General features: G+C 35.4%; 3 protein-coding genes across 4 annotated transcripts; all 3 read left to right on the top strand.

Moving 5' to 3' along the window:
* Window positions 1-857: 857 nt before the first annotated feature.
* Window positions 858-4,481, top strand: LOC116112995 (E3 ubiquitin-protein ligase SDIR1-like). Of its 2 annotated transcripts, none has more exons than XM_031399120.1 (8): window positions 858-1,049; window positions 1,223-1,277; window positions 1,367-1,419; window positions 1,509-1,737; window positions 2,086-2,200; window positions 2,872-2,920; window positions 3,023-3,142; window positions 4,134-4,481. In XM_031399120.1, exons 1-8 carry the CDS (start codon window positions 972-974, stop codon window positions 4,263-4,265), a joined length of 831 nt encoding a protein of 276 aa, XP_031254980.1. In that variant the 5' UTR covers window positions 858-971; the 3' UTR covers window positions 4,266-4,481. The 2 variants fall into 2 exon arrangements, with proteins under 2 accessions (XP_031254980.1, XP_031254979.1); XM_031399119.1 differs by having other exon boundaries at window positions 859-1,049; window positions 3,014-3,142.
* Window positions 4,482-4,985: 504 nt separating this feature from the next.
* On the top strand, window positions 4,986-6,619 carry LOC116112998 (zinc transporter 2). Its single transcript, XM_031399123.1, has 2 exons — window positions 4,986-5,733; window positions 6,074-6,619. The coding sequence occupies exons 1-2, from the start codon at window positions 5,127-5,129 to the stop codon at window positions 6,463-6,465; spliced, it is 999 nt and encodes a 332-aa protein (XP_031254983.1). The 5' UTR covers window positions 4,986-5,126; the 3' UTR covers window positions 6,466-6,619.
* Window positions 6,620-8,021: 1,402 nt separating this feature from the next.
* LOC116112993 (laccase-2-like) lies at window positions 8,022-10,602 on the top strand. Its single transcript, XM_031399117.1, has 6 exons — window positions 8,022-8,205; window positions 8,289-8,440; window positions 8,539-8,783; window positions 8,913-9,041; window positions 9,128-10,087; window positions 10,182-10,602. The coding sequence occupies exons 1-6, from the start codon at window positions 8,083-8,085 to the stop codon at window positions 10,310-10,312; spliced, it is 1,740 nt and encodes a 579-aa protein (XP_031254977.1). The 5' UTR covers window positions 8,022-8,082; the 3' UTR covers window positions 10,313-10,602.
* Window positions 10,603-13,084: the final 2,482 nt, after the last annotated feature.

The raw sequence follows: 13,084 nt of genomic DNA, 5'->3' as shown, positions 1-13,084 counted from the left end.
GAATTTATCGTTGAATGATATATGTTCTGTGAGTGGGTCAAATGGTCGGCAAGTTATGTATTTTGATCAAATTCATAGCATGGATTTGTTAAATTAGTTGTTTAGTTATGGATTTCTACCATTTTCTTTTTTGGTGTACGTTTCCACCTTTTTAAAATGTAGAGCTCCTATCTTGTGGTACATTAGAGACGACATCAATACTTGCAAATACACACATAGGCAAAATTTTAATTTTTCAATTCCTCTAGCTGAAGGTTTCTTGCAGTTTTGTTGGCATCTTTGCATAATCAAGTTGGAATCCATATAATTCCCATGTAAGATTTTCCATTGTAATATTTAAAAATAATCACATGAACGATGACTATTCTATATATATTATACATATGAGTGTATCTTGAGTTTCTAATTTTAAGTTGTGTCATGGGAATGGTGACTCAGTTTGGCCCTAGTTATCTTCTATGTTACTCCAAGTTGTGGGCAGCTGTGTCTTTGGAATATTTTTTATGATTTTTAATTTGAGGTCAGATTCAAGTCATGATCATCAATTCTATCAATTCTTAAGCCTTATTGAATTTAGAGGATGTGCTTAATCCATGTAAATTTTGAGTAAGGATTAACCTTTGATCTATAATTCATTTTGTGGGCTGTTGCATATTGTGATTCTAGTCATATGCACACCATTTGTTTTAAAACAGATTGATATATGGGGACAATCATTTCTTATGCTCTTGCAGGCCTAAGTGATCCTTGAAGTATTAGAAACTCGAGTCAATCATGGATGATGTGTTGGCTATCTGTGCTTGCTACAATTTGATTACTTTTGCTGTCATAACTTATATCCATTTGGAACTTTGCAGGATTTGAGGTTCTGAAGACATTATAAAAGAAGTGATATATACTAAGTTTGCTCCCATACTACCTGTTACAATTTAAAGACAAGGTTAACTGTAATTTTTTGTTCTATCTCAAACATGAGTTTCGTTTTTCGGGGGACTAGAGGAGATATTGAAAGTGGATTTCCGGGATTTATACCTGAACGACCTGCAGTGGTATGTTCATGTGTGCTTGTGTACTTTGTACCCATTACTCAGTCAGATTATATATGATTTAGAATATGGAATGGGAGTGGATCTTCTTCCAAAGTCCCACACCTCTGGAAGATTCTGATACTTAGCCTTGGTGTTATCTGTCACTGTGCTAAATTTTTTCTCCTTCCTTCCAGCGTATTCATGCAGCTCGACCAGTTAATATAAACTCACTTGCTTTTCTTGTCACAGGTAATGTTTCTCGTCTATATGCTTGATTCTATTGCTTTCAATGTGATTAAAGTGCATTCTAATTCTGAAATTACCTGGTTATTGAGCAGTTCTTTTGCTGTTCATGATTTTAAACTCTCACCAGATGTCACCAAATTTTCTGGTACGTACTATGAGCATCAATGTGGACGCGCTAGTTTTTCTGAAGTACATATCAATTTTGGAGGTATCACAATATGTCTATGTGTGCAGCTCTGGCTAGTTGTTGGTGTATTTTTGATGGCCACAAGCCTAAGGATGTATGCCACTTGTCAACAACTTCAAGCCCAGGCTAGGGCTCATGCTGCAGCAGCCAGTGGCCTGCTTGGTCATACTGAATTGCGACTCCACATGCCGCCATCAATTGCTTTTGCAACCAGAGGACGATTACAGGGGCTAAGGCTTCAGCTTGCACTTCTTGATCGGGAATTTGATGAATTAGGTCGATTCTTATCTGAGCTTTATGGTTTTATTGGTGTGGTCAACTCTTGAAAATTTAAGATTCCCTTGCAAATATCCAGGAGTCATTGTCTACTGTAGTGCTACAAATCATGGTCTGATTAATCCAAGCCCTTGGCCCTGGGTTCAAGTGTGCCGAGCTGATATGCAAAATGCCATTAGTAGTACCATTTCTAAAACTACCTGCCTTGGACCCTGCTTCAGTGTGAGCAGAACTGGGTTTCTAACCATTGCAGATGTCAAAGCAAATTTGGATTGTGGTTCTAGTTTTATATGATAGAGTTATTTGTATATACTTGGAAGATTAATACTTTATGAAACTCTGTTGTAGATTATGATACTCTGAGAGCACTAGACTCTGATAATACTTCCACAACTCCTTCAATGAGTGAGGAAGAGATAAATGCCTTACCTGTTCACAAATACAAGGTTCCTGGCCGAGAGAGGTGAGTTGCAAATTTTATTTTATTGTTTTTTTTTCGGATATGGTGTAAATTTGGGGTTTGCTTTTGGATCTTTTGGCTTTAAACTAATGCTGCTGCCTTTTCTGTCCAAACTCACTGTTGGGTTAATTTAACCATTAAAGTGATAGAGACATCTTTAATACAAGCCTTTAGTTTATTTTTTAAATAAAAAATAGTTCAGTTATGGTGACATCTTTAGTTTTGTAAGCATTGTCTTGCCATATGATGGAAAGATAAAAAATTTCATCAGCTAACCATGTGTATGGTGGAGAATGGAACAAGTGTCTAGGAAGTAATCCTATATTATGGTACTTGCCGTTTGATTATAGTTGTGAAAATAAGAACAGGGTGCATTTCTCATTTTTAATAAAGTGCAAGTCAATCAGTGAATTTGGATAAAAGAATTTCGTTATCTACCTTTCTTAACTATAATATATCTGTGAGACAATTCTTTCTGCATGATGTCATTTGTCTAACTACTTATGCTTATTATTGGTGGGATAAAAGAGTAGTTAGACTATTCCCAGGTTTAAGTTTCTTTATTTTTATCTTTGCTTTGTTCTGGTTGTCGGTTATGCTAAGAAATCATGTAGGAATTTATTTCTAATCCCTTGGAATCATGGTACTGGTTTGACATGATTTGTTTGTCTCAGTGCTGGCTCATCATTACAACATCCATTGTCTTCCTCTAACCCAGCTGAGGTATTTATTATCCAGAATGTAATGACTTAATTAATGATATACTGCTTGTTTGTGCTATCACTCTTGGATATTAATATTTCTTTATTTTGCAAGCTGTCAAAGCAAGAATCTAGAAAAACAGATGGGTGCGTGAAGGCTTCAGAAGATGAACTGACATGCACTATTTGCTTAGAGCAAGTGAATGGGGGCGAGCTTGTCCGTAGCCTACCTTGTTTGCATCAGGTTCATCCTCTATCCATTGTTGTTGTCAGTTAACATATTTTTAAGTCAACATTTCTTTACCTTAGTACTTTGTCAAAGTTTTTCCTGTAATGATGCTGAAAATCTCTATAATAGTGTACTACTGTGACAACTGTGCCATCATCAGAATTATTGCCACTTTGGACTTAAAATTTTCATTCTGACACAGGAAATTAACTGGGACCTCATGAGATTTAGGGATGTAATGACTGAATCCAAATTTATATAGAAAATCCCAGTCAACTTCTCTAACCTTTCACAACTGTCCCAAATACTTCCCCTTAATTGAAGTTTGAAACAATCAATCCTAATCGATGGGGCAACATTATTGAATTAACCTTCAATGTTGATTATTGGATGAATACTAAATACCGAAAATTATTAAAAGAAAAAATTAGGCTAAGTGGGCTCCTGACTGCCTTGGCATAAGATCTGGCCACAATCTAATCCAAGCAGAGTCTAGATCCAGCCATGACCCGGCCAAGAGATTATAGATCCGACCACGATCTGATTTTGCAAGGTCAGATCATGCTTGGGCTTACACCAACAGATTTCATTTGTTGCCACTACCATGCTGCCAGTAATCAGGCCACCACTGCCATTTCCGACAGCTCCACAATCAAGCAACCAAAATTATACCCTTACCCGCACAAATAATCATTGAAGCACCAAATTTAAACTCTTACCCACACAAATAATCATTGAATCAGAATCTCAGAAGGTATTTGAGAGTTTTACAAATCTTAGGGGAGGTCCATCGGAATTGCCCTGTTGAAAATCTTTAAAGATTGATTTATTTAAGTTGGTGAGGAATATATTTAAGTCCATCTAAGATTCTTTGATGTAATGATAGAATTCTCAGCCTGGCATTTAAGACTTGTTTATCTAGATTTGGGTTCTTGTGGTGGTTAGGCTGACATATAGGGAGGATGTGGATAATATATGATAAGTTGTATGGGTTATTATTTTGCAGTTCCATGCCAACTGCATCGATCCATGGCTACGGCAGCGTGGCACATGTCCTGTGTGTAAGTTCAGGATGGTATCAGGATCTGGATGGCAGGAAAACAGGGGAAGTGAATCAGACGATTCAGACATGGTTTGACGTAAACATCTTATATGCATATAGTATTTCGTATATGTATATGTATAACATCTGACTTGCACTAAAATAATTTTTGCTGTAGAACATGTGTATATAGAACCTCAGGGTCGGATAAAAGTGAAGGAACTGTATTGTTAGTGAACCCAGTTTTCTTAGCCTTGTATTTTTTTAATAATAATAATTGTGAAGATATGGTCAGGATGGTTACTTTGATTATATCAGCTTTAATGTCAACTGTTTAGGAGATATATATAATTTTATTAAAAAAAAGTGTGTATATGCTAGAAAATGCAAGTCAACACTTGAGATTAGAAGTATGACTTCAGATCTAAGGAAATGATTTTGATTGAAGGGCTTTTATTTTATTTTTTATTTTTATCAATTTCTGCTGTCATTATCCATTTATTCGTCACTGTTTTCATCATAATTCTTATTATATTGAGTGATTAAATTGGCCATCTTTTCTTCAAAAATGTACTATGAAATATCTTGCCGAGAAGCTTTTAAAATTTTGATACACGTTTAATGGTATATCATACATACAACATTTCAAGAAAATAATTATATTTCAAAAATAAAAATCTTAAATAAAACAGTTATTTCCCAAGTTCTCTCCAACCTTTTTAATTCATAAATTAAGACTTTTTTGCTTTAAAAAAAAAAAAAATTATTCGGCCGGCTTGTACAGTTGTACTAGGCTTCACCCCAGCTATTGCCACCCAGGGTTTAACTGTGGTGTAGTACAACTTCACAAAGTCAAAACTGTACTGCAGCAAACACACTAATCCAATCTTTCTTTAAATAAAACCAACTTAACTAATCCAAACCAGATCAACAAATTCTACTACAACAACTCCATTCATGGCTTCTCGAATTGTTTCCTTCAAGTCAACCATCCTATTCATTTCTCTTCTCCTCCTACAGTTCTCCTTCACCACTGCTCATGGAGGGAGCGATGGCGATGAAGATAGTGCTGGTCATGATGACCATGCAGATTTGCATGCAAAGGGCTTAATTTTGGTTAAAATATGGTGCTTGATCATTCTTTTTGTAAGCACTTTCGCTGGTGGCGTCTCCCCCTACTTTTATCGATGGAACGAGAGCTTTCTCCTCTTGGGTACGCAATTTGCCGGTGGGGTTTTTCTTGGAACTTCTATGATGCATTTCTTGAGCGATTCAAATGAAACTTTTCGTGATCTCACAACTAAAGAATACCCTTTTGCATTTATGCTGGCATCAGCGGGTTATCTTCTGACGATGCTTGGTGATTGTATAATCAGTTTTGTTGCAAAGGGATCAAGTGAAAATGAAGCTAAAGTGGAAGTGGAAGAAGGAAGAATAGTTAGTGATCCTAAAGAGGATGTGAGCCCCTTTTTTTTAAGGACAACGTCCTTTGGGGACACCATGCTTCTCATTCTTGCCCTTTGTTTTCATTCAGTGTTTGAGGGCATCGCTGTTGGAGTTGCAGGTATGTCAAGGATTACTCAATTCTCTATTACTGTTTTCCTCTAAATTAAATACACGTTAGAACAACTCTGCGTTTTGCATTATTATATTAGCATGTGTGAGTCCTGTGTATATCTTTAAAAATCGTATGCATGTTAATCACAAAACCTGACAACAAAGCTCTATATATATATTGATCATATATTCATACTGCTTCTTCATGATATAGATTAGTACTTATAATTATACATGTACTTTAAAATGAGCTCAATGTGTATACGAGCATAAGTTACTATCAGTAGTTTAATCTTTTGTTTGGCAGCTTGATATTCGTTTCTGACAATATAAATTTGTGTTTTCAGATTCTAAGGCAGAGGCATGGAGGAATTTGTGGACAATTTCCTTACACAAGATCTTTGCAGCTATTGCAATGGGAATTGCACTACTCAGGATGATACCAAAGAGGCCATTTTTATTAACAGTGGCTTACTCGTTTGCCTTTGCTGTTTCTAGCCCCATCGGTGTAGGGATAGGAATTGCCATCGATGCCACAACTCAAGGACGTGTTGCTGATTGGATCTACGCAATCTCAATGGGACTTGCTTGTGGGATTTTCATATATGTTGCCATTAACCATCTCATCGCTAAAGGGTTCAAGCCGCAAGATAAATGCTATTTTGATACCCCCTTCTTCAAGTTTCTTGCTGTGCTTACTGGGGTTGGTGTTATAGCAGTTGTTATGATTTGGGATTGATGTGATGCAATTTTCTGTAGTAATTTTGGTTTTTTTCGAGTATATTTATAGTTGTTCAAATTCCTGGATAAAGTTTGGGGAGCACTCACTATAATTGAGAAACTTTTTTCTTTGATACAATCATATGCATTAATTACGTAATATTTCTTGCTAATATATTCATCCACATCCATACAAGATGTACAAACATGGATGTCCAGGAAAGCGACCGTATACTGCCATGTTTAATGTTGATTGTTAAATAAGTAAGATTTCAAATTTACAATTATGATTACACTTTTTTTTTTCTTTTTTCTTTTTACCTAAGGTGTATGGACTCATTTATACGCACTTCGACTAAGTTTTTGGAGAGACTAACGTAGTAACTTGCCGTCACGACTTCAGATTGGGAATCGAATCTAAGATTGTGTGCCTATCCACATTATTTCAAATTCGTCCTGATTATCTGAATTACTCACAAATGGATACTTATGATTACAACCCTTATAGAGATCAATCATAAACATTGTCCAATGAGTGATAAAAATGTAATTTATGACCTTTTTTAACAAAGTGATAGTATCCCTTTTAAATTCTAGTAATAGTATTGATTTAAAAAAAAAAAAAAAATCTGCTACATAAATTGAGAAAAATAACATCCTAGCATGAAATATTTTGCTAAATATATTTACAAGAATTTAATATTGCAAAATTAATTAAGAAACAAGCATAGAAATGTACGTTGCTACAAATATCCTTTTGAATTTAATTTGAGTACATTGTAGAGAGATGATTTGATACTCTATAAGGATCGTAGTTGTTGTAACTACAAATTCAGCCCATCCATGATCATAACTGTTACTTACGTAATTGTTTTTTACACCCAAAAAAAAAAAAAAATACTGTAGATATCCAGATGGGTCAGTAGTTTTCCAATATGTTAAATTAAGTATTAACTTGATGATTAAGCTTTCATATCCATCATTAGTTGGTTAATACACAGTGAGAAGTATTGAAACAACCAAATCTCTATCATTCTTATGTTGCTTGAAAGGAAGGTGGATCAAATGTCCTCCTCCTCCGCGGCTTTTGAATTCTTAAGGGTTGGGACAGATGCTATATGTCACCAACCGAAAGGACATCTCCCACTCTGTCTTTCTCGATAGTTATCAACATGAACGTAAATTTGACTTAATAAAGCACTGCTTTTCATTGGTTTATTTGTGGAAAAATATTAAGGATTTATCTTCATCACTAAGACTAATTAAACGAATGTTGAATTTTTTAAGAACTGCCTTTAGTTATTAGCTGAATATTAACGTTACATATCTGGTGTTACCCTTAATTCAAAAGGTTTACAGTAAAAGAAAGACAGTCGAGACAGATCATTTCTTAATTAATCTTCAATGGCACTCTTTTTTGAACTTGAACCAGCAGTAGGTAACTCTCTCTTCTTCTTCAAACTTAGCTTACTCACTCTCGTCACCTAATCGACCAAACAAAATCTCATGCAGGCCTATATAATCCACACTCACTGGCGCCTTTCTTGAACCACTGCAAACTAAATACAAACTGTTAAAGTTCAACCTCACTGTATTCGCTCTCCAAGTTTTCAACAAGCTGATTCATAAATTAAGCATGGGGTCTCCAGCAAATATTCTTATGGGTTTTGTGTTTGTTATGGTCTGTCTTTGGGTTTTTCCAGAGGCTGCCGTGGCCACTTCAAACCATGCCAGCATTACAAGGCACTACACCTTCAACGTCTGTATCAAATTAACACTGATTTTTAGTTATTAATTATCATACTTATATATTTTTGTCCTGAGAATAGATTTGTTTTGCAGATAAAATTGAAAAATGTGACTCGGTTGTGCCACACAAAGAGCATGGTGACAGTCAATGGGAAATTTCCTGGTCCTCGTGTTATTGCCAGAGAAGGTGACCGTGTGGTGGTTAAAGTGGTCAATCATGTTCCAAATAACATCAGCATTCACTGGTAATAAAATAAAATGAAATTAATAATTGCAGTTGTCTTAATCTTTAACATATCTTGGTGAATGACAAATTATTGGTGAACATATATAAACGTGACAGGCATGGAGTTCGACAACTTCAAAGTGGATGGGCAGATGGACCATCTTATATAACACAGTGTCCTATTCAAACAGGCCAAAGCTATGTATACAACTTCACCATTGTTGGGCAAAGAGGAACACTCTTCTGGCATGCACATTTCTCATGGCTTAGGGCAACTGTCTATGGACCCCTTATCATCCTCCCAAGGCACAATGCTTCTTACCCATTTCCCAAACCAGACAAACAAGTCATCATCATGCTTGGTAATATCAACTCTGTTGCCATACATCTTTCCTATCTGTACTTTAGATTTTATGATGTAATATTTAATCTAGTGTATTACTCATATGTGTTTATTTTTGATTAAAAAAAAAAAAAAAAAAAAAATTCAGGTGAATGGTTTAATGCTGATCCTGAGGCAGTAATTAATCAGGCTTTACAGACCGGAGCTGGCCCAAATGTCTCCGAGGCTTACACCTTTAATGGACTACCAGGCCCATTGTACAACTGTTCCGCAGAAGGTGCAGCTTACATTTTGATTATTTGCCTATAGCTCGCTACATGCCATGGAACTTTTAATTTCTTACAAGCTGAAACTAATTTGCAGACACCTACAAGCTAAAAGTGAAGCCAGGAAAGACATATCTTCTTCGTTTGATCAATGCTGCACTCAACGATGAGCTCTTTTTCAGCATCGCAAACCACAGTTTGACTGTTGTTGGAGCGGATGCAACTTATGTTAAGCCTTTTCAGACTAATATCTTACTCATTACACCAGGACAGACCCTGAATGTACTTCTTAAAACCGAGTCGAATCCCCCAAATGCTACATTCTATATGTTAGCCAGACCATATTTCACAGGCATGGGCACATTTGATAATACAACTGTAGCTGGCATCCTTGAATATGGAACCTCTTCTTCCACAAATACTAAAAATCGTACAATTTTAAAACCATCTCTTCCTCCCATCAATGCTACAAATTTTGTTGCCAATTTTACAAGCAAATTTCGCAGTTTGGCAAATGCTCAATTCCCAGCCAATGTGCCTCAAACTGTGGACAAAAAGTTTTTCTTCACAGTAGGACTAGGAACCAACCCCTGTCCCAAAAATCAAACATGTCAAGGTCCTAATGGCACAAAATTTGCAGCATCAGTGAACAACATTTCCTTTGCTCTACCAACAACAGCACTACTTCAATCCTATTTCTTTGCGAAATCTAATGGGGTATATACAACTGATTTTCCTAGCGTTCCTTTGCATCCATTCAATTATACAGGAACACCACCAAATAACACAAAAGTTATAAATGGTACAACTAAAACTGTGGTGCTACCATTTAATACAAAGGTTGAAGTAGTGATGCAAGACACTAGCATTTTGGGTGCTGAAAGCCATCCTCTACATCTTCATGGCTTCAATTTTTACGTTGTTGGTCAAGGTTCTGGTAACTTCAATCCTAAAACGGACCCTGCCAATTTTAATCTCGTTGACCCTGTTGAAAGGAACACCTTTGGTGTGCCATCAGGTGGTTGGGTGGCAATTCGTTTTCTAGCAGATAACCCTGGTCAGTATATTTTGCTTAACCACTACATTAATAAACAAAACACTTACACATATTAATTATAATGTATTTTATGATGAAATGTACTGTCACTCAGGTGTTTGGCTTCTGCACTGCCATTTTGATGTCCACTTGAGCTGGGGCTTAAGGATGGCTTGGATTGTCCTGGATGGAAAACTCCCAAATCAGAAGCTGCCTCCTCCACCGTCTGATCTCCCCAAATGTTGACTTTTGAATTGAGCATGCATTCCATGCACAAGAACACACAACACTTTGTTGTTTTCCCTTTTTTTTTTTTTTTTTTTTTTTCTTTGGGGTTATGTTTAACTTAATTATTATGATTTTGGTGAGGTGAAAGAGTTAGCCTAGCCAACCTAAGATGGCAACGATGTGGGCATTGATGGTATCTTTTGTTGCTTTGGTTTGTGTTTTCTGAGATTGATGTTATTAGAGTTCTCCACTGAGAAATGGGATGGAGATTTTGTACTAATTGAGAATTGTCAATGCGTTTGTTTGTTTGAGAATATAAATAATAATGTTTGTTTATAAATTGATTAATGCGGTGTGAGTGACCCTTCATCATCCTTATTTTGCCTTCAGTTCAGCCAAAAACAAGAATATGAATTTCAATGGTCTTCAACCTTTTCTTCCTTTATCAAACAAAAAGTAATACTTTAAAGTTGCTTTAAGTAATGACTAACCCAAATCATGATTTTCATATGGTGGTTTAATATATATGTATCTTTTGAAATATTTCAGAAAAATTATCATTAGTTTTGACTATTTCACTCCTCTTTAATTAATTAGAAATTAAGGTCAAGTATCAATTCAAGATATGCAACTAGCTTAGGCATTTGCATTTTGATGGCTACTGTCCTTTAATAACAACATCAAGGGTTGATGATTACCCATGCATATTGATCCCAGAAACGAGTGGCGGGCTTAGTGAATATAGATTGTCATATCCACAAATAAATTAAGTATGAACTATTAAACAAATTATAGAAAGGAATGGTGCATCATTGAAGCTAGGCCACTTTGTTAATAATCTCAAAAGAAAATTGTTTTTCCAAATCATAAAATCATCAGTGTTGGTCCATGCTCCATCATATTTTAAAAAAAGTTATATATGATATGATGTGAAATCGATACTCTTTGAATAAATGCATAAGAGACCAGCAACATAAAAGTAATATTCAAGATTCCTTTGGACGATTTTAATCATCAATTCAACTCCATTATACTTTGTCCCTCATGCCTCCTTGATTCTATTTATATATCAACATTAATACAAAGCCTAAATTTGTGCAGATTGTCCAATTATTAATCTTTTAATTACATAAATTCGCCTGATAGTGAATAGTGATTCAGGTGTTCCAGTTGCAGCCCTGTGTTTTCGTGTAAGTCAAGCTTTGCGGGTGGCATGCAAAGCCACAGTTTTAATGGTAGTAGCTATATGTGTCGTTTTTTATTTGCTCTTTTTGGCCGTGCACGGCTCTGCTGAAGAATGGCTTTATCCACATGGCTGCCATTCTCTATGGCATCAATTAACTTTTCATATGACGAATGGATTGTTGACTAGAGAAAAAGGTCTCAATTTGGTCAAATGTGTTTATCCTTTTTTCATCTCAATACTAAAAGTGTCTTGTTCATTAATCATTGAAAGGCTGAGACTGAGACCTCATAAATCTAATAAATGTGTCGGTGCATTATCCAAACTTTTTTCTTAATTTAATTAAAGTACGTACTCAAATTATATATAAATATCGGTTCCTTCCAACTCAAACTATCAGGGTCAGGGACTACTTTAATTAGATAGCTGTTGATTAAAATTAAAGTTTAATAAAGGTTAATGACTACAGTATCAGTGAAGTGATGTGAGCATTCATTGATTTGTGAGTTAATTAAGGTCTGTACAGTTGCGGCCAATTGATTGTCAATTATGAGTGATATTGCAAAGTTTACCTACGAAGACTAGCAACACTTCAATTGATTTGTCATTTCACTAAAAATAAAAAACTGGTGAATTTTCTCGTATATTTTAATAATTTGATTAATTAAGAAACCTGGTACAATAATGGAATACAGGGTAGCTAGGAGCTACTGATGAGCTAGCTATTCAACTCTAACTTCTGTCAAGTTTCTCTTATTTATACAGTCATCTCTGAACTTCACCATTGGCAGTGTTTAGCTATTTACAGAGGCTCCAGAATTCGTAGAATCTTGCAGTTTATGATAATAAAATTGATGAAGAAAGTGAAATGTATGGTGGGAATGTTGTTTCAACTTTTTTCAGTGTTGCAGAGTGGTGATATGGCGAAATGAGAGATTAGACATTGAGATATGTTGGGAAGAATGTATGGTGAGGAGTTAGATAGTAGATCCCTATACTTTAGAAATGGATCTAACAAAGGTTTGCTATACTTTTTACTGAATCTGAACTCCCACTCCCAGCTCTCTCTTTTTCTCAAAGTGAGAAAGGTGACTTTCATTCCCAATGCAGATCCAATTCAATCACTAGTAATGTCTTATTATTAATTATTTTATATATTTGCCGTTTAATAACCGAAAGGAATCTCTCTTTCATCAAGCTAGACAAAAAGAAGAAAATTTACTGAAATGGGAAAAAAGAAGAAAATTAATTGTTTATAAAACCAACTAAAAAAAGAATCAAGTAGAAAAGGTCATGCTCATAATGTTGAGATCTAAAAAGTGAAGATTAAAACACAACCAAGATGAGTAAATAAAATAAATGTTGGTAGTTTGAGAGTTGGATTGAATTAAATCTCTATGATCTCTTCTTACATTGTGTAAAAGTTGGTAGCTCTTCTCGATTGTAATTACATCTGAATCTAGAAAATAAAAAAGAAAGAAAAACAAGAGTTAAGGACTTGATGGGATGACAAAAATGTACGAGTGGTTTCAGACAACACCAAGATCGATCCATCTCACAGAAGGAAGGAGGAGGGCTACAGAGTCGATCCAAGTAGAGCTAGACAT

This window comes from Pistacia vera, unplaced genomic scaffold (assembly GCF_008641045.1).
Source record: "Pistacia vera cultivar Batoury unplaced genomic scaffold, PisVer_v2 Contig672, whole genome shotgun sequence".
Classification (NCBI taxonomy): domain Eukaryota; kingdom Viridiplantae; phylum Streptophyta; class Magnoliopsida; order Sapindales; family Anacardiaceae; genus Pistacia; species Pistacia vera.
This window is presented reverse-complemented; position numbering and strand designations above follow the sequence as displayed.

Coding starts and splice junctions, on each gene's coding strand:
- LOC116112995 (XM_031399119.1), top strand. CDS start 972: ATGAGTTTCGTTTTTCGGGGGACTAGAGGAGATATTGAAAGTGGATTT. Junction 1,738..2,085: donor TCGGGAATTTGATGAATTAG/GTCGATTCTTAT, acceptor ACTCTGTTGTAG/ATTATGATACTCTGAGAGCA. Junction 2,921..3,013: donor CTTCCTCTAACCCAGCTGAG/GTATTTATTATC, acceptor TTATTTTGCAAG/CTGTCAAAGCAAGAATCTAG.
- LOC116112998 (XM_031399123.1), top strand. CDS start 5,127: ATGGCTTCTCGAATTGTTTCCTTCAAGTCAACCATCCTATTCATTTCT. Junction 5,734..6,073: donor CATCGCTGTTGGAGTTGCAG/GTATGTCAAGGA, acceptor TTGTGTTTTCAG/ATTCTAAGGCAGAGGCATGG.
- LOC116112993 (XM_031399117.1), top strand. CDS start 8,083: ATGGGGTCTCCAGCAAATATTCTTATGGGTTTTGTGTTTGTTATGGTC. Junction 8,206..8,288: donor CAAGGCACTACACCTTCAAC/GTCTGTATCAAA, acceptor TTTGTTTTGCAG/ATAAAATTGAAAAATGTGAC. Junction 10,088..10,181: donor TTTTCTAGCAGATAACCCTG/GTCAGTATATTT, acceptor ACTGTCACTCAG/GTGTTTGGCTTCTGCACTGC.